Source organism: Coenobita brevimanus, chromosome 56, assembly GCF_032717465.1.
Source record: "Coenobita brevimanus isolate Jiangsu-jjx chromosome 56, ASM3271746v2, whole genome shotgun sequence".
NCBI classification, from domain to species: Eukaryota; Metazoa; Arthropoda; class Malacostraca; order Decapoda; family Coenobitidae; genus Coenobita; species Coenobita brevimanus.
Genome location: NC_137009.1, coordinates 39,664,021 through 39,686,036, shown reverse-complemented (window position 1 = coordinate 39,686,036; position 22,016 = coordinate 39,664,021). Strand labels below are relative to the sequence as shown.

The window sequence follows — 22,016 nt, the reverse complement described above, 5'->3', positions numbered from 1 at the left end:
AGGACTACTATGACATCCATTCCAAAGCACTTCTTCATGACTAGTATAATATTCTAGAGTTAAGCAGAGAAAAGTGTCATTAAATATCTGCATTTAGTTCTTTCACCTTACCTTGGCCCAAATTTTGTCATTCTGTGGCATATATCACATAGCCCAGTGGCAGGCAAAGATCATGCTATGGCACTACATCCTTTATAATATTCTGGTGTTAATGTTACAACTCAGCATGCATAGCAGACAGATGGAAATATAGTCAAGCTAGAGTAAAGAGAGTCTGGTGATGTGGCAGGAGGAAGGTGGGATGGAAGGGATGACAGAAACAAGAGCGGAATTCAATGTCAATGCTTTAACCAGTGTACATACAACAAATACTCTTGTGCTGTTTTGTGTCACTAGTGCATTTCTGTATTATTCTGCATATTTCTGCATCATTACTATATATTTTAAATGCATGCTTGTCAGTAGTGGGCAAAAACGGAAAAAAACAAAAAAAATCAGGACCCTCCACTGGGGGAGGGAGGAATCTGGCCCTGGTGTGAGTGCACTGGAGTTGGTTTGTTTTCACCATAACCTCTTTTCAGCTAGATGACGGCCAAATGTAGTCTGATTGGAGAATAAATTTGCCTAATAACCAAGGAGACTCATTCCTACATCATACCTACAGGTCATCAAATTTTATGCTATCATGATTTCCAATTCACATTTTGAGAGGCCTATGTCCCTCCGATGAAAACAAACCACCTGATCCCCACTTACCGATACCTATGATCATCCCTGGCGTTGTGGGTTGACTGGCGTTTGTATGTGGCGCGGGCGGAGTAGCCTGGTGGACCGTCAAAGGTGGTGCGGGGCCGGCGACGGATGGACAGGGTCGGGGAGGAGGGTGCCGAACGGGGCTTTGGATGTCCACCTTCACCTGCAGGGTAAGGGTGATTTGTTAGTCAATTTTACATACAGAATGCCCCAGGACTTAATATGCTAACATCAAGGGATTATTCTTGTGCTGACTTTATGTACAAACACTATCAACATGCTTCCAATTCTCAGTCATCACAGAGCAACAATTACTGATAACCTGATGGGCAATAATGGTTTCTCCTCATAATTCACCCATCAAGTCATCAGCAATTGCTGCTCTGTAATGGATGACAACTAGACCCAAGCTGCTATTGTATTTTTTAATTAATATCAGTCCTGTAGTTAGTATGTCAAGCCCCAGGACATCTTGTATATGCATGGTGCTGCATAGGAATGCCTTCACTTAGGCATCAACATAAGCAGGCAGTTCCAATGGCAGATTTATAAATATATCCAAGCTCCCTACCTATCCTGGTAGAATGCAGGAGAAAGCATATATACAATACTGCAGTCTGCAGTACAGCAGGTTTAAATTCAGCTGTCTAGCATCAAAACTATATTGTTCCCCCCCCCCCCCCCCCCCGAAAGTTTTATGCCATGTCCCCTTTTTTCGATAAGGGCTAAGGGATTGCCCCTGGGTAGAGGACTTAAGTTTGGGACGTGTAGCACTTTAAGACCGAATGCCCTTCCTGATGTCTCCCAACAACCCTTGGATGGACCCGAACCTCCGACCCTTCGGCCAGAGCTGAGTGCTCTAACTCACTGAGCCACTCTTCCATGAACAAACAGCAGTAATATCAAATGATCTGAACACACACTAGTAGGGATAGGGTTTTCACTGTATTTCACCAGCTGTGAATTTTCTTCAGACAGAATTGGATAGATAGCTATTTCTTTGACTATATGTACACTTCATTTCTCTTTCCCTCTGCCACTAACCGTTAATCCAGGCGGCAGTGTTGTTCTCCAGGCGTGGTGGTGGCTGCTGCAGGTCCTTCAGCCGGCCTCGGATATCCTTGTACGTCTGACGGCTTCGTTCCTTCACTTGCTTACCACCCTTAGTTACCTGGGGGGGGGTTGGATTGGGTCAGATTAAGGTAGGTTATGTTAGGTTAGGTTTGTGCTGAAGAGAAAAGTTAGGCTCAGCCTGCACAGGGTAGGTTGAGGTGGGTCAAGTTTGTATGGGTAATTGAGGTAGGTTTGCAAGTTAAGTTAGATTAGGGTAGGTTTGAACTGATAAGAAAAGTTAGGATCAGTTTGCACAGGGTAGGTTAAGGTGGGTCAAGTCTGCATAGGTAATTTGGGTAGGTAGGCAGGTTAAGTTAGATTAGGGTAGGTTTGAGTTGCAGTGGAAAATCTGAGTTAGTTAGGTCAGGATGGATCAAGTTACACTTGAGTTCATGTGGAAAGTTATGCATAGTTTGGAGAAGTTAGGTTAGGTTTGGTCAGGTATGAAGTGGAAAGTTAGACTAAAGTTGGAAAGGTTGGATTAGGTTAGGTTAGATTTGTGTGAGTAAAGGAACATTAATTTATGATAGATCTGGAGCCTGTGGAGTCACAGGGAGAGACAGACTGACAAATGAGGATGTGAAGGAGCGTTGTCGTGTGGATGTAGATGTGATAGGAAGTGTTAGGAGAAACACATTGAGGTGGTTTGGCCATGAAGAGAGGATGGAGAGTGAGAGACTGACAAGGAGAGTGTATGTGAGGTGGAGGGGGACAGAGGGAGGGGAGGGCCAAGGATGAGATGGAGGGATGGAGTGGAGAGGTATATGAGAGAGGGGGGTGTGAGCTGGGAGCAGGGCAGTGAAATGGTGGGGGACAGGGCGACATGGAGGCAATTTGTTTGTGGCCACCCCTTATGGGATTAAGGCATCTGGCAATAGATAGATAGATAGATTTGGATTAGGTTAGGTTCGGTAACTATATTTACTGAGACTATCAGAAGGAGGTTATCTTTATGTTGTGGTATGGTGTGTTATGCTAGTCTATGCTGGGACAGATTACATTATACTTTTTATTACCAGTATGTTATGTTAAAGTGTGCTTAGTTATAAGGTAAGTTGTATCAGATTATATTAAGTAAGGTAATGTAAGGTGAGGTGAGGTGAGGTAAGGTAAAGGTAAGGCATAGGTAAGGAAAGGTAAGGTTAGGTTAATTTAGACTGGGATATATAGACAGGTATGAGAAGAAAGAAAAAGAATGAGAGAGAGAGACAGAGAATAATTAAACACTACATATATACACATCTTATATTCTAAATTACAGTTTACTTCAACTTGTAATATTTAAAAACAAGTACATCACAAAAACAACACAAAGCAAGCAGTTTAATGTACCAATCAAACAAAAATGTACATAAAGATCACACAGCAAGCAAAATTCATAGCCTTTTCAACCTTACCGCTGTGTCCTTCAATAACACAGAAAAACGTAGGAAAATTGATAGATAATACTGACAGATGTAGCTTCTATTTACTCCTTCTGTGCTAGAGAGTGAGTCCTTCATGGGGTGGCACTGATATAACAGAGTTGCTTCACTGCCTGGTTATACAAACACCCTTCAACTTCCTCCCTATCCCCCTAAAGGAAGATGGTGGACTGCAGGAAAGAAGCAATTTTAGCATGCAGTCCACTGGGTTCTTGCTAAAAATAACTACAACTATTACTACAACATCAACAACAAAAACAACTACTACTACTATTACTACTACCACTACTACTACTACATATGATGCCCTCTTTTGAACCTCTTGTGGGGATTACCTAACACCTCACCCTCAGCAACTTATTCAGCACACTGCTACAAAGCCTCCTATGTCACTCTTTCTTCCACTTCACAACCTTCTTCAGCTGGGTAAACCTCTCTCAATTCCTTCAGTATGATGATGTCTTTTATGCACAGTGTCATGAGTAATGTGAAAAACTATGAGGCTCTTTTGGGGCTAATTTTGAGGGCTATATCAACATAGGTTCAATTCTATGTTGCTAATTCAAACAAATGGAAAATGTCATTCTCACAAATGTCAACCAATAACATCAAAATCGAGCAAAATAATAATAATAATAATAACAATGAATTAGTATGAAATTACTGCACTTCTGGAAGGCAATCAACATTTACTGAAAGGTTAGCAATTAAAAAAAGCCAGAGCAACAGTCATGAAAAAAAAATTCACCAGATGCTTCACCTCTTCTGCTTCTCACTGTCCTCTGATGCCTACTACTGTGCTGTTGAGCTGACAGAGGCTTGGCAAATATTTCACCTCTTCCACTTTTTCTTTCCTATGATGGCTAATATTCCTAACCTGAGAGGCCTGTTATGTATTGCACCTTTTTTACTTCTCACTTTCCTCTGCTGGCTAATACTCATAAGCTGAGGGACTTGGTATATTTCTCTGCCTAATATTTCATCTCTTCTACATCTAACTTTCCTCTGCTGGCTTATATTCCTGACTTATGAGAGACTTGGTAAGTTTCCCTGCCTCATATTTCATGTCCCCTACTTGTCACTTTTCTCTGCTGACTAATATCCTAAAATAAGAGGCTTAGTTAATATTTCACCTACTCTGCTTCTCACATTCCTCTGCTGGCTAATATTTCTTATACGGGAGAGACTTGGTATGTTTCTCTGCCTAATATTTCACCTATTTTACTTCTCACTTTCCACTGCTGGCTAATATTACTAATATGGGAGAGGCTTGGTATGTTTCTCTGCCTAATATTTCACCTCTTTTATTTCTCCCTTTCCTCTGCTGGCTAGTATGTTGAAGCTGAGAGAGGGTTGGTATGTTTCTCTGCCTAATATTTCACCTCTTTTACTTCTCCCTTTCCTCTGCTGGCAAATATGTCGAAGCTGAGAGAGGCTTGGTATGTTTCTTTGCCTAATATTTCTCCTCTTCTGCTGGCTAAGATTCCTGATATGGAAGAGGCCTGTCATGCTCTTCTGCCTAATATTTCACCTCTTCTACACCTCACTTTCCTCTGCTGGCTAATATTCCTGATATGGGAGAGGCTTGGTATGTTTCTCTGCCCACTATTTCACCTCTCCTACTTTGCACTCTCCTCTGCTGGCTAATATCCCTAAAATGGGAAAGGCTTGGTGTGTTTCCCTGCCACACATAATGCTCTCTTATACAATGCATTCAAGAAAGAGTAAATGACATGCTGCAAGTGAGAAACAGATGCAGTGGAAAATTAGGTGAAGTTTTATGCATGACTGTATCACTATCACTACTGTACATACAAGTGGAGAGATCACGTGCTGTCTCACCTCAGCGTACCAAATCTTTCCTCGTCAACATAAAACAAACAAAGAGAATCAGTCACCAATAACATGCATCCATCTACTACTAAAATGTATGCTACTAAAACCAACATATTGTCTACGATGTTCCTTCAAGTCCGGAATCGTGGAGAAAAATAGATAATACTGTATGCATTTTTTCTTTCTTTTTTCTTTTCCTTTATCTTTTTTCTTCCTTTTTTTTTCTGGGCCAAGATGTTGCTAGGATTTCTCGTATGGATTTATGTATCAGGAATGGTCAAGAGGACACTGAGCACTTACTGTGAATAAAAGCTTTTTGTGATTCTTATTTGCTACGATTCCAGACCTGAGAGAATCCCTGAACATTGATTCTAGACTTGAAACTGATAAACTTGATGGTGAAATAAATACATTATATACTGACCCTCTGAATCTGGGCAATGTCTTTTTAATTCACAGACCATTTAGTTCACCACAGGAAATGCCTCCCAAATAGAACATGTTTATTAAATCTATCTCTAACTCTCTCCAATATGAAAGGTGTATCTTGAGGTGAATACAACCATAAGGTAATAATAAACAGAAAAAAGACACCCCCAGATTCAATGGGTTTAAATACAAATAAGACAACTGATCCATGATAAATACAGCGCTGGATTAACCTTGTTCATTTAGTCAGTCATCATTATAAGTCAGGGCTATAACCTCCTTTGAGACACGAATCAGAAGAGTGCAAAGTCCCAGATACATACAGTACACTAATGGCTATGATGGTTCCCAACTGCCTCTTCTTTACAAGTTTATTATGCATGCAGAACATTAACATTCTCCAGTATGTTCTTTAACTAATATTTCTCCACATAAACCCTTCAAAACAGTAACATTTTCTTTTTTGTATTCCTTGCTATCTCCACACAATACTATATAACTGTAGTGATAGGTAGTCTTAATAAAACCTCTCACTACTACAACTCCTCCTCTGTTGAATAAAGCTGTGCAGATTTAAAAAAAAAAAAAAAAAATCTCAGGGCAGCTCTATTATTTTTTTTGTTAATCAGCATATCTAACAGGCATTGTGATAGTTTTTGCATCATATTCTGAAGCTGTATTAAGGCAAAATTAACAAGGGTTGAAGTCTACAGTATATACGCTCTGAATTATGAGGACTGTGGCCTGTACTCTCGTTGGATATGGAAGTTCCCTGACACCTTTTCCTAAGTGATTTGATTTGGGTCCACACTGTGCTGATCTCTTCTGTATTATAAGAATCCTTCTACTATGGCCATACTCTGCATAAACAGTGCACAAAAGGATGTTAACCTGCCACATCCAAAAATAAATTGCTAAGGAAGACATGTTAGGAAGCCTCCTTGAGCAACGCGAATAATGTATATATAGCGAAAACTGTGTGTAAATTGAAAAGTCCAAAACCTGAACTGTGTCTTACGAAAGTACAACCACTGAAAAAAAATATTCGATACCCTCATGGTGTAACAAAATACGACACATGGACCAAGGCTTCTGAAATATGATCAGTACCAAATGAACACACTTTCACTTTTACAAATCATGCCAGGGTTCACTACACCCAGAGGTAACAAATATTCCTTAGTAGGTGTACACTTTAAATCCCTTCACCTTTATTAGTCTGTTATGGAATCTTTGTCTTTATGGAATACCCTAGAAAGCATCCCTATACATGAACAGCTTAAGGTATACTATGCAAAACCTGTAAAATTAATTAGCAAGAGGTATCAAGGAGCCTCATATGTCTATAAGCATACTCCCCCTTGTTAGTAGGTTAGTATGTTAGTACATGTGCGATCTACTTACGGTTTTAACGGCAGACTTTACTGCTGGGTTGGTCTGTGGGGTGAATGGGAAGCGGAATTACCTTCAAGCATAAACAAAAGCCACCAAAACAATGAAGGAGATACAAGCTTATAAATATGGAGGGACAAAAGCTTAAAAATACAAGAAAATACAAGCTTAAAACTATTCCAGTCTTTGTTGCCTGTGGTGTTCAGAATGAAGAGGGGTTACGAAACAAAAGCCAATTTCTAGACCCTTCAGTGTAATGCCAAATTATTTATTCTTGCTGCCACCAGACTATTTTATTCAGCTTAGCAGAGAAAGCTGATGGTGAAGTGGCTATGAACAAACTCTTTCACTCCCTTCACTACTGTATGTCTCTCCTATGCTGAGTATTTAATCATCTTGTTGTAGCACAAATAAATTATGATATCAGATTAAAGGGCTTAAAAGGTAAGGCTGTAAACTTAACTGCTTGAATACAATGACACCTCTTTGCTATTTATTCATACTACTGTATCATCACATTATTTTATTCGCTTAAGAGAGTTCCCAGGCAGCAAAAGGATTAATGAAGGTTATACACAAAACCCCATCTAATTTTGAACAAATAGTCTCTCCAATGTTGAATAAAATAATTTGGAATCAGCCAAGAAGTGTCATTGCACTGAAGAGTCAAAACCAAATGCATAAGGTGTAGGCAAACCCCTAACTTCTGACCAACATGTATGAACCAATGACTAGGGTTAAGTGTGTTTAACTTCACTATGTTAGCACTGTTGTTGTTGTGGCTTGAACTCATCAAAGCGTGGACTCAAAGAAATGCAGTCCAAAGTTGCTCTTTCCTGCACTCCACCATCCTCCTTTTTGAGGTCAGGGAGGGTGTTGTGAGATACTTGTAGAGCCAGGAACCAAAGATGCCCCGTTTATCTTTAGCATCTCATAACGCAGCATCAGGCCAACCATAGCTAGTGCATGGTGCGTCGTAATCAGAATAAAATGTGTCAGGCGTCTCTATCTCCTAAATGACACCACTTTACAGCAAGGCACCAGGCTGATCTTTACCAATATTCACAATCATTCCTCATACAACTGTCTGAAAGTGGGGCCAGCCTACACCTCTGCCCTCTCAGTCTGCCTATACCTCTGCCCTCTCAGTCTCCCTACACCACAGCCCTCTCAGTTTGCCTACACCTCTGCCCTCTCAGTTTGCCTACACCTCTGCCCTCTCAGTTTGCCTACACCTCTGCCCTCTCAGTTTGCCTACACCTTTGCCCTCTCAGTTTCAAGGATATAGGTGAAAGACTGAGACAGAATTACAAAGCAATTACATAAAAGAATCATGGTAAATAAAATGAGTAAGCAGGTACAGGGTTAAAATAAATTTGCCCCTCCACCAGATACCTGAAAAATATAGCCAAACACTGCAGAGTCAACTTTTAATTAAAATGCACAGGTATTTATTTAATGTAAGCAGGGTAATCTACAAAAAAAAAGAATGGTACCAGTTGAATTACTCACAAGGGACCCTAAATCCATACTGTATATTAAATTTTGGGTCTTCCATAAGCAGTCATGAGCAAAAATTAAGTGACAATCCTCTCCTGGCATCATGTCCTGCCTTTCAAACATCCAAAGCCTCCCCAAACAATAGAGACTCTCCTTCCTTCTCATACTATTTTGTTGAGTTATCACTATCATTCAGCTTCCATATATCCAATTCCTCCTTAAACAACAGAGTACCCTTCCTTCTCATAGGCTTTGGTTGTGTTTCATATCACTATCACATAATTCACACACACAACTTCCATTGCCACTGCCAGCAGAGAAGTGTCAGCAAATATTTACTTATGGCTGTATATTAGTGTGTGTGTGTGTCTTGGCCTCAGCTGTTTTCCACTCTCCTGGAGTACCACAACACATGGTGGCAATGGACGTTTTACACCAATATAATGCCATCAGGGGTGTGGGCTGGTCATCTACCCTCCAATTAACAGTAATAGATAATGGGTAATGGTGACTTTGTTCTTGGTCCCTGCACTTCAATGAGGGTAATATGGAATGGCTACAGTGAAATACTTAGAAGCTGGAATGTCAAGATGGGAAAAAATGAATATCTTGAATCCTATGAGACGGGGATCATGGCAATCTAACTGATGAATACTGTAATGAAAAACAAGAATACTGTGAGGCTAGAATCATGGCAATCTATCTAACGAGAATCTAGAATACTATGAGGCTAGAATCATACTGGAAGGAAGCTGACTAACTAAGGTGATTGGCCTATACCATTTTTACTCTAACTTGGCCTAGATGATTGTTTTTGGAGGCTATTACAAAAAGCTCAGTGGCAGAGAAGGACAGTGACTCTAGGTCCCTTCCATACCACTTCCTTGTGACTAGCATTATATTCCAGTGCCAATTTACTGTTGAAATTCAGCATTCAAGATAGAAAGATGGCAATTTTAGGCCAATTTAGAGTGAAAAGAGTATAAAGACACTCCTTTGCCAAATATCCCAGGTGTAAAAAACAATAATGATCAACCGGCAGAGACAACTGAAAAAGTGACTGGCATCGTAATCAGAATTTTTTTTTGGTGAGATGACCGTAGCTATGATGCACTTTCCTGTGGTGCAGAGGTATGTTAAAAACAATAAATAAAAAAAATAATGAGACTCAAAAACTAATATGTATAGAGGAAGGTTGTCAAAAACTGCTATGTAAGAAGAAAATTTAGTGAAACTTACCTAACATGCTTCAAATTCCTTGCTTAGAAAGTTAATGTATTAATAAAACAATCCTTAAAAGTGGACTTAGTAAATTTTTTTAAAAATAATTTTCTGTTATATGTGCTTATTGGAAAAAAAAAATCATCTTTGTGTGTGTGTGTGTGTGTGTGTGTGTGTATCTGTGTGTGTGTATGTGTGTGTGTGTGTGTGTGTGTGTGTGTAAATATGACACCACCACCACTACCAACACTACACACACAGTCACAGTGGTCAGGGAGGAACTATCTTAACTGACAAAGATCTGTAACCCTTTTCAGCTCACTTGATGGTCAGATGTAGTCAGATTGGAGGATAAATCTGACTAGCAACCAAGGAGATTCATTCCTACATCATAACTATGGTTCAATAAATTTCACACAACCATGACTTAGTATTCAAATTGTGAGAGCCACCCAGTTCCATCAGATGAAGAGAAACTATACACATTTTACTTAAACTAACTCTCTCTCTCTCTCTATCTATTGCTCACTATTTAATCTCTTAACTTTCTCAATCTATTGCTATTTTATCTATATCAATATCTCAATTTCATCTCTATCTATATCTCTCTCTATCTATTGCTCTCTAATTTATCTATATCTACATCTGTCTATTTTATCTCTATCTATTGCTCTCTATTTTATCTATATCTATATCTCTCTATTTTATCTCTATCTATTGTTCTCTATTTTATCTATATCTATTTTATCTCTCTCTCTCTCTCTCTCTCTCTCTCTCTATCTATCTATCAATTGCTCTCTATTTTATCTCTATCGATGTCTCTACTTAAACATGGCCTAAAATTGCCACCTCTCCATCTTGAATGCTGGCCTGCAGCAGCAGATTACGACTAAAACTTCCATCTATCTGTCTATCTATCTATTGCCAGACGCCGTAATCCCGTAAGGGGTGGCCACAAACAAATCACCTCCATGTCGCCCTGTCCCCCACCATTTCACTGCCCTGCTCCCAGTTCACACACCCCCCTCTTATCATAAACCTCTCCACTCCATCCCTCCATTTCATCCTTGACTGAACTTCAAGCTAGTTATCAAGAAGAGCTAATGATGGGATGTAGAGGCACAGCATTATTTTTTTCTGCCATCAAGGAATGTGAAATAAACTGGGGAAAAAATCTGGGCAAAGTTTAGGCTAAATCAACGCTCCAATCTGACTACACCTGGCCATCAACTGAACTGAGTGGAGTTAGGAATCTTTGTTAGGTTACAGCAAACTACTTATACCTGGTGATTCTCAATTTAAGATGGTCTCAACTTATAATTCAATTTAGGATGGTATTCTTTCCTCAACACTTGATTTAAGAATGCCCCTTTTCCTCAACTTTTAATTCAATTTATGATGGTTTTCTTTCCTCAACTTTTAACTGAATTTAGGATGGTATTCTTTCCTCAACTTTTAACTGAATTTAGGATGGTATTCTTCCCTCAACTTTTAACTGAATTTAGGATGGTATTCTTTCCTCAACTTTTAATTCAAGTTAGGATGGTCTTCTTTCCTCAACTTTTTATTCAATTCAGGATGGTATTCTTTCCTCAACTTTTAATTCAAGTTAGGATGGTCTTCTTTCCTCAACTTTTTATTTAATTCAGGATGGTGTTTTTCCCTCAACATTTCATTCAATTTACGATGGTCTTCTTTCGTCAACTTTTTATTCAATTCAGGATGCTCCTTTTTTCCCAAATTTAGGATGGTCTTCTTTCCTCAACTTTTATTTCAATTCAGGATGGTCTTCTTCCCTCAACCTTTTATTCAATTTTGATGGTCCTCTTTCCTCAACTTCTCATACTGCTCTAAGACAGTTTCCTTGCTCACCACTGTACTTATTATGGCATGATGGTTAGCGGCAGTGTTCCAGTATCTTCTCATGTGCGGATATACAGAATTAAATGCAGTGTGTTAGGTGAATAAACACAGGCATCCACGAGAGAATATCATAACTATAAAAAAGGTAAAAAATATGTGTGGTGGTTGGAAGCATGATAAATACACACATAACCAACCAACAAAACACACACGCATATAAACCCGACAAAAAAAAGGGTGACATCACAACAAAACCCCAAAAGCAGAAAAAAAAAAAAACACCTTAACCCGAACCAAACCAGAGTGCGGTAAGTATATACAGTATGCGGGAGTCCGGTTGTGTGTGGGCCCGCTTGGTACTCACAGGGTCTTTGCGAGGCTTGAATGGACTCTACAGGAAGAAGGAAGGAGGGTAAGAGGTGAGGGTGGTAGAGAGAAGGATCATCATCATCATCACAAACATCATCATCACCACAATCATCATCATCAGAAGTCACTGTCGTACTAGCCTACATCTCAGGAGGTTACTACACATACCAAGTATATCATTAACAGTTAGGTATGATACAACATATCTTCAGTCATTTTACCTTAACTTGGCCCAGATTTTTGTCTTTTTGCAGCTTAATTACATAATGGCAAAATAAGCCAATACTATGGCTCTAAATTCCACAGCACTTCTTCATTACTAGCACTGTATTCTAGTGTTAATTTCTAGTTACAACTTGGTATTCAAGATGGCAGTTTTGGGCCAAGTTAGTGTAAAAAGGGTATGGTGATAGCTGTAGCTCCAGGTTCATATAAATTGTGACCCCAATGGACTGCAGGCTGAAGTTGCTTTCTCCTTCAGTGCACCATCCTCCTCCTGGGTGATAGATAAATAGCTAAGTGGCTAAGAGATATTTGTATTACCAGCCAGTTAAGTCACCCAGTTAAATTAGTGCCACCACATGAAGGCATCCCTCTCCAGCACCACAAGTAAAAAAAAATGTAAAGACACACCATCAGCACAACTGGTGATGGAGAGGGGGCCTTCATGTGGTGGCACCAACTTAATCATATGTTATCGCTGCCTGGTTATACAAACATCCCTCATCTCCCTCCATATCCCTTGAAAAAAGAATGGTAGACAGCAAGAGAAGGGTAATTTCAGCCTGCAGTCCACTGGGTTCATATAACTCCACATGCTCCTCTCACATATCACATTTGTCCAGTTCTTGCTCTTGCCTCAAGTCCATTCAACAGGGTGCAAGCGTCACTTCCTTATCACACAGTAAAAATCAGAACACTGTCATGCAGCTACGTTTTGCATTCCATGCTCAGTTCCATTTTTCTTGTCACTGCTCTTGGGGATCTGGTCCAGGGTCACTTTTCTATACAGAAAAGTGATCAGAGTCAGTTTTATATAGGTACAGAAAAGCAACCCGAGTCAGTTTGAAACATGTATAGAAAAACAACCTGGGTCAGTTTTGTAAATAGAAACATGACCCAGGTCTGTTTTCTATAAAGAAAAGTGACCTTACCTGACCTAATGTGACCTAAGCTAATATAATCTAACTTCAACTAACCCAACATACACAGCCTCACCCTTCCCCAGGCCACCTCACCTTGCTCTTCATGGTCTTGACGATGGCACCGCCCTCCTTGCGCACGCTGGTCACAAACTGCCGAACCTTGCCACCCCCACCCTTCTCGCAGTAAACACTGGCTTCAAGCTCAAATTCATCTGATGTCTCACGATTGGTGTTTACTTTCTCCAGGCGCTCTTGAATGAACTGGGTGGGAGGAGATGGGGAAAATATCATCACCATCATCCATGTCAAAACACTTCAAGATTTACATGCAATGCTCTCAGTAAACACAGGGTGGTCCACAAATAACACAACACAATTCTCATGTATAGCAGGCACAACACAGCATTAACAATGACTCCCTACACTGTCATCTACTTCCCATAACCTTTTTCATACTCTTTAGTTTTTTTTTTTTTATGCCCATTAACTGCATGGTTGATGATACTCTTTTTAATTTACCTTTGCCTAAAACTACCACCTCTTCCTCTTGAATGCTGATTTGAATCAACAGATTTACATTAGAATATGATGCTAGTCATGAAGGAGTACTACAGAAAGGATGTACTTCCATAGTACTGTCATTTTCTAATGCTGAGGTGTGTGAAAGAGGCTGCAAAAGGACAAAAATCTAATACTGTACTTCTCCCTACTAATACTTCTCTCTACTCACACATCTCCCATCACCAACATACCTGCTGAAAAATCTGCAGTTCCAGCATCTTCTCCACAAACGGCTGGAAGTGTGAAGGTCGACTGGTGACAAACTTTTCCCTACTAAATGTGATCTTCTTGTCCTCGGCCCTGAACTGCAGAGCTTCCTTGTAGTTGCCGATGAGCTGCACTAACGCCCGGAGAAATGCCCGCGCCACGCCGTCCCCCAGGGCATTGTTGGCCGTTTTGAGGCTGCGTCGGAGATTCTGCGTGACTTCCTCTGGCAGGGCCTGGGCATCGGGAAACGGGGACTTGACTGAGTTGTTGTCCGCATCCAGGATCACCGTCTCACCTACGTCCTCCATTTGTACTTTCTGTGGGTGGAAAGAACGACCATCTTTGCTGTAAACATTATCATCATCATCCCTCTATTTGTACTTTCTGAAGCTATACTACACATTTATCATCATCATCATCATCATTATCGTCATCATCATCATCCCTCTATTTGAACTGTGTGTCGCTATATGTCGTCATCATCATCATCATCAGTTACACATACAAGCAAACATAACAAATTCTTACTAAAAGGAGTAAAGTGCCTACCCAATAAGGACTGGTATGAGTGCAGTGAGATAATCTGTTAAATGTTCTGATGGGGAAATAAAGATAAATAGACAGATAGATGAATTAAAAGTCTAGCATATAATTAAACAGAGGTATCGCTATCTAAATCCTTACCAATGGAAGTAAAGTGTGCTGGCAGGACTGGTAGACTGATAGATAGATTGATGGATAGATAAATGGATAGCTAAATAGATAGATAGATAGATAGATAGATAGACAGACAGACAGACAGATGGATAGATTGATAGACAGAAAGATAGGTAGATAGATAGACAGACTGACTGAGGGAGAGAGAGAGAGATACATATAGACAGACAGACAGGCATACAGGGAAACAGATAGAATGGTAGACAGACAGACAGACAAATAATTCCTTACCGACAGAAGTGAAGTGCTAACCCCAATGAGGAATGGCATTGGAGCGGTGAGATAATCTATTAAGTGCTCAGGCAGGACGGGTATAAATATGTGCTGCCACTGCATGGGGTATATGAGCGAGTTGGCCGCCTGCACACATGCCGACAACCTCGACACGCGCTTGGACACCACGATGATGCGACGCTCGTGTAACATGGAGGCGAAGATGGCAATCATGTTGTTGGCATCCACAGCGTTGTAGTACTCGGACAGGTTGCGCTGTGGGAGGACACGTCACGATTTTTACTATTAATCATACAGTCATCATCATCATCCAGACCTCCTTTCCCATCCTAGAGTAAGGTGAGGAGTAGCAAAGTCCAGACAGCCCAAATTTGCCCAATCCAATAGGTCACACTTGTTAATTAATATCATCATCATCATCTGGACCTCCTTTCCCACCCTAGGGCACAGTAAGGAGTAGCAACATTCAGACAGCCCAAATCTGCCCAATCCAATAGGACACACTTATTAATTATATACACAAAAATAAGGCCAACACATTTATGCATACAGTACTGGAGTCTTTACACATGAAAATTGTACGAATTATATATACTGGACAAAATTAATTTTTCTAATGCATTCCAGGACCAAAACTATTTCATGAACTGCCAAGTAGAAGAGGGATGCAATGCCTGCCATATGCACTGCAGTCCTTGCCATGCACTTCACAATATATTCCAGTACTTCAGCCATCTAGTTTTATCCCATCAGTTAAACAGCCTCTTCAGGTTTAATAACTCTCTCATCCACACACTCATTAACCATACCAAGGCTGCTTCTTCATGGCCTTACTACTACTACTAAAATTACTACTGCTACTACTACTACTGCTACTACTACTACTACTAAATTAACTTACATGAGCTTCTATCAACACCCTACAGAACACTTCACAACCTACCATCAATATACCCAAGTGGTGGAGCTAATCAGCTACACAAACATACCCCAGATCCCTCCCCATCACCTAAAAGCAGGATGGTGGAGTGCAGGAGAAAGGTAACTTCAGCCTGCAGTCCACTAGGTTCATGTTCAGCTGTCAGCGGCAACAACAACAATTACTACTACTACTACTACAATAACAACAACTACTACTACTACAATAACAACAACAACAACTACTACTACTACAATAACAACAACTACTACTACTACTACAATAACAACAACTACTACTACTACTACTACTACAATAACAACAACAACAACTACTACTACTACAATAACAACAACAACAATTACTACTACTACAATAACAACAACAACAATTACTACTACTACAATAACAACAACTACTACTACTACTACAATAACAACTACTACTACTACTACTACAATAACAACAACAACACCAAGTCCACAAAACTTACATTTTCTGGGATGGTAGGCAGCTTGTTGTGATCAGGACAGTGGCCCACAAAAAACTGAAACACAGAAGAAAAAGTAAAATGTCTTCACAATTTCAATAATAATAATAATAATAAAAAAAAAAAAAAGATAAAATATAATAAAAATAATAAAATAAAAAAATCAAGCAATCAACTCCCTCCATGTGATTTATCTTATTATTTTATGCTTTTTAATACCAGATAATTACATTCAACTCCGGAAATATGTCCCTACACTATACTGAAGGAATTTATAGTGCTCAAAGAATGTCATATTGATTTTAGTCTTACTGTAGACAATATTATTCTTGCAGGCAGAACACAGAATGACATGGAGGTGATTCGTTTGTGGCCACCCCCTACAGGATTATGGCTACAGGTCTATCTATCTATCTATTGCCAGACGCCTTAAACCCATACAGGGTGGCCACAAACAAATCGCCTCCATGTCACCCTGTCCTCCACCATTTCACTGCCCTGCTCCCAGCTCACATCCCCCTCTCTCATATACCTCTCCACTCCATCCCTCCATCTCATCCTTGGCCTCCCCCTCCCTCTCCCCCCCTCCACCTCACTCACATACACTCTCCTCATCAGTCTCTCACTCTCCATCCTCTCCACATGGCCAAACCACCACAATGTGTTTCTCCTAATGCTACAGATCAAGATAGTATTTGTCAAACTTTGGGGATACATTTGCATGTCTCTCTGTGTACCTTGTTGGCGTAGGATATGGTGATGTCTGTGCCGGGTGGTGGGACATCTGTTTTGTACGCGCTCTGCAGGCACGCTGTCAGCTCGCTGGTACGCTCGTTGCTCAGTAGCTCAGAAAGGTGGTTCAAAAGTCTGAGAAAGTAAGTAGTTTTACACACATATTACCTACAGTTGTGGACAGAAATACAGCTGTAAGTACCATAGTTTTACACATACACTACCTACAGTTGTGGACAAAAATATAGCTGTAAGTACCATGGTTTTACACATACATTACCTACAGTTGTGGACAAAAATACAGCTGTAAGTACCATAGTTTTACACATACATTACCTACAGTTGTGGACAGAAATACAGCTGTAAGTACCGTCATTTTACACATACATTACCTACAGCTGTGGACAAAAATACAGCTCCATGTTTGATTCCAACAATCATGAAACTCTAACAATTTACTCATCATCTACATTTGCATACAATAATATCAACACATTTTTTAGTCAATAAAAAAACTAACAATTCATACACACATTACCTACATCTGCGGGAAATAACAAGACTCCATTTCTTTGCTCAGCTCTTATAAAACTCTTCATGTATCTGACTTAGCTAACTACATTCACTAATCTAACAGTGTATTCACTTACCTAACCTATCTAACTGAAGCTACAATCATTTATCTAACTGTGCATCCACTCCTCTTACTAATCTAACTGAGAGAGAGAGAGAGAGAGAGAGGATGGGGGGAAGTGACAAAGAAGGATAAGTTTGGATAGGACTGGTGGCTGTGATAAGTGTATGTGTTGGTTAAATGTGAACCGTTAGGTAGATGAGGAATGTTGTTGAGGCAGAGAGAGACAGTGAAAAAGAGAGCTAACTCACTTGTAAAATGTCTGGTGCCAGGGTAGGTGAGAGAGAAGGATGAGGGCAGTATCCTGGTTGGGGGCGTGGCGGCAGAACCCGTACGTCCATTTCGAGTCCAGGCTGGTGAGCACAAACGAGAAGTGTTGCACCGTTGACCTGTGCGACGGAACTCTGGTTAGGGTCGTGGTGGTGATCTATCTATGATTTATCTATATATCTATTGCAAGACGCCTTAATCCCATATGGGGTGGCCACAAACAAATCGCCTCCACATCGCCCTGTCCCTCGAATTTCATTGCCCTGCTGCCAACTCACACCCCGCTCCCTCATATACCTCTCCACTCCATCCCTCCACCTCATCCTTGGCCTCCCCCTCCCTCCATTTCACCTACATACACCCTCTTAGTCAGTCGTTCATTCTCCATTCTCTCCACATGTCCAAACCACCTCAGTGTATTTCTCCTAATGATGATGATAAAAACCCAATTTCTCATCACTTTTAATAACCTTCCTGGGCTAAACCTATACGGAAGATTTCAATAATTGATAATACCGCTATATCATGTGTCCATTACTGTCGTTACCCCAGGCTCATCTTGTAGTGAATCCAGTGGACCATAGCCTAGGAAATCTGCAACTTCTACTGGACACTCTCAGAAGTGCTGTCTGTATAATGATAGTGTGATGAAAGTGGTGTTTTGGTGTGCGGAACAGCACTGCAGTTTCAGCAAAGTGGACTGGTCGTGAGCTGTATTTATTTTTTATTTTTTTAAGGAAGAAAGAACTAAAGGCCAGGAGCCCACAAACCGTTCCTTACAAAAAAAAAAAAAAAAAAAAAAAAAAAAAAAAAAGAGAGAGAGAGAGAGAGAGAGAGAGAGAGAGAGACAAATTCAAGATCCATTCATTTCGAGATGCCTGGACACACTGCGTCTGAAAGACTGGAGATCATAGGAAGTAGGAAATACAGACAGAGGGAGACAGTTCCTGAGTTTGTGTTGGTACTGCAGCAGGGGAGGGTGGTGGATGTACTGCAGTCTGGCTACGTGTAATCATGTCTTTATGGGCAAGGAATACTGAGGGGTCTATGTCCAGTGGTGGTCCTTGAAAAATGCTGTTTGGCTGGAGGTTTTGTGTGGTTGTGGTGGCTGCGTGTTTAAGTAAGTGTTTGTGACTCATAGTGTTGGGTGCTGAAGGGAGGATGTTGCTGAGATACTCTATGTTGGGCAACTCTTCATTTCTAGTTTCTCTGTGGATGGGGATGATGCAACATGTAGTCACAAAGATGGTATGAGTCTTGTGCTGAAGCAATGAACTGTGTCTCTCATATTCATATCATCTTTGACTGGAAATACTTTTGCTTTCCCCCTCCCCCTCCCCCTCCAAGGCAGGAAGGTGGACTGCAGTGTTGGTACAAGTCCACATTTTCCATGATACATGCTTCCGTTATAGACAGGAAGTAATGAAGAGATGACTAATCTGAACAGAGGAAGCAAAGATTAAAACAATTCTTTTTCCCCAACTTCAACAATCACATCATCACAATAATAACATTAACATCATTATCTTCCTTGTTTCAGGGGACAGGATGGGGTGGCTGCAGGAGGAGGGCAACATCAGCCTACCCTTCACTGCGTTCATGTTCAGAGGAGTTTGGAGTCACAGAAACAAAAGAAACATCATTATCATCAACTCCAAATTCCAACTAAAAAATGAACTGAGGCAATATCTGGAAATGAATATATCATGCATAAAACTACGAGATGAATCAAACAGCATGAAGGAGGAGGAGGAGGAGGTGGAGGAGAGAGAGAGAGAAAGAAAAAGGCATCTCACTTGTCGAAGGTGCATGGGAAGGCAAACTGTGGTACGCTTTTGAGAATTTCCTGGTCGTTGTAGGAGTTTGGGAATTTCTGAAGGATCCATGGCGGCCGGTCCTTTGCCTGAGGCCCAACCACCTCACACCAGCACTCCATCAGCCGCACCGGGTTCTCTCTGAGGAAAAAAGGTGATTTAGAGTATGTCATCTCAGAAAATAACAAAAATAAGAGTACAGTATAATAATAATAATAACTAATAATAATAGTAATGATAATACGACAACAACAACAATAATAATAATAATAATAATAATCAGCATAACTATTATCATCATCATCATTAGTCTCTTCCCTAATTTCCACTTAAAAAAGCTGAGTTGAAGAATGATCCATAAAAAATAAAATAATAACAATAATAATAATAATAATAAATAAACTACCATCATCATCATCATCATCATTATAACATTTTCCCCCAGCTCAGGATGGGATGAGGTAAAATATAGACTTCAGATGAATATAAAAATGGGAGAACCATAACCAATGTATTAAAATGAACCATCCAATCATTCATTCATCCTAATGTCATATTACTGTATAGGATGTTGGTGCCTTAATCTATACCAATGAAAACCAAGAATATTAACGGGTAAGTAATTGGCCTAAGCTCCTGGTGGCATTAGATGAGAACACACACACACACACACACACACACACACACACACACAATCAAAACACACACACACACACAATCAAAACACACACACACACACACACACACACACACACACACACACACAGCCACCTCCTTGGGATTCAAATCAATGAGAGTCACATCTGACCTTCACATCACCTATACTCTTTTCACTCTAACCTGGCCCATATTTTTGTCCCTTTCCAGCTTATTGCATGTAGCTCTGTGGTGGAAGGAGAGAATGCTGCTGTTCTACCATACATACTATAGCGCTTCTTTGTGACTAGCATCATAATCTAGTGTTAATCTTTTTTTAAACACTGAAGATGGGGAGATGTGAATTTGAGAGAGAGAGAGAGAGAGAGAGAGAGAGAGAGAGAGAGAGAGAGAGAGAGAGAGAGAGACCCTGCATACCAATTACTCACTTCCATTTAGCCCTCCTCTCATTTAGACCAAGGACATGTTTAATACCATATTTACTTTTTGTACAGAAGATACAATATTAGCCATTGTTATAGTTAGACACATACAGACACAGATAGATAAAGACAGACAGATAGATAGATAGATACTGAGATAGATAGATACAGATAAGATGGATAGATAAATAGATAAGATAGATGGACACAAATATATAGGATGGATAGACAGACAGATAGATGGATAGATAGATAATGTGCAATATTGTCTATTCCCTCCATTTGCTCTTGTACCTATGAGACAATTTTCTTCAGCATACACAATGTTTTCCACAATGGAGGGGTAAAGAAACATCCTCCCAAGACCTCTTTAAAAGTACTTCTCTTGGGTTAAGGCAGACCTCTTGTTGTGCAGCAGGCTAGCTAGAAACACTCTCCTTTAATCCATTTCATACACATCACTTTTATTCTTATCTTTCTGCCCTAATTTGGGAAAGAACTTGCATCCTTTTAAACAGCATACAAACCCTAGCACTATACTGCGTTTAATATATTCTGGAGTGAATCTGCCATCTCTCCATCTTGAATACACTTGTTGCTTTTATTCTCATCTTTCTGTCCAGGTTTGGGAAAGAACTTGCATCCTTTTAAACAGCATACAAACCCTAGAACTATACTATGTTTAATTTATTTTGGAGTAAATCTGCCATCTCTCCATCCTGAATAAACTTGTTGCTCTTATTCTCATTTTTCTGCCCTAGTTTGGGAAATAACTTGCATCCTTTTAAACAGCATACAACCCCTAGCACTTTACTGTGTTACATTTATTGTGGTGTACATCTGCCATCTCACCATCCAGAATGCTGAGCTGTAGCAAGATATAAACATTAATATATGATACTATAATAGTAAAAAAGAAGTGCTATGGATAGGATGCAGGGCTGGAGTTTTCTTTTTAGTGTAAATTTCTCCAACTTCAATCCTGAGATATAATAGGGTATCAACACTAAAATGCAATCCTAGTCATGAAGAAGTGCTGTGGAAAGGATGCAGGTTTGTAGTATTCTATTATTCTAACAATGAGCCATGGAAAATAGGATGCAAATGGATAAAAATCATTGCAAAGTTAAAATGAATGAACTACAGATAAATTTAATTACCACAGAGAACACTTCTTGTGCTGATAAAATGAAAAAATAAAGAAGCCATACTGTAATAAAAAAATTAACAGCCGCGGCCTGATAACACACTATCTGCAGTACAAGAATAAGACAAGATAATCAAGTCTCTCTCTTTCTCTCTCTCTCTCTCATA

The 22,016-nt window shown here is 40.0% G+C and overlaps 1 protein-coding gene across 1 annotated transcript in view; it reads right to left on the bottom strand.

The window, feature by feature from the left end:
• The window catches only part of LOC145401734 (uncharacterized), a 52,752-nt gene that overhangs the window by 27,655 nt on the left and 3,081 nt on the right, over window positions 1-22,016 (bottom strand). Inside the window, 10 exon segments of the mRNA XM_080273915.1 lie at window positions 763-910; window positions 1,798-1,924; window positions 6,960-6,992; window positions 13,139-13,306; window positions 13,798-14,130; window positions 14,762-15,019; window positions 16,177-16,230; window positions 16,911-17,040; window positions 17,791-17,928; window positions 19,606-19,764. Coding sequence (XP_080130041.1) covers window positions 763-910; window positions 1,798-1,924; window positions 6,960-6,992; window positions 13,139-13,306; window positions 13,798-14,130; window positions 14,762-15,019; window positions 16,177-16,230; window positions 16,911-17,040; window positions 17,791-17,928; window positions 19,606-19,764 — 1,548 coding nt within the window.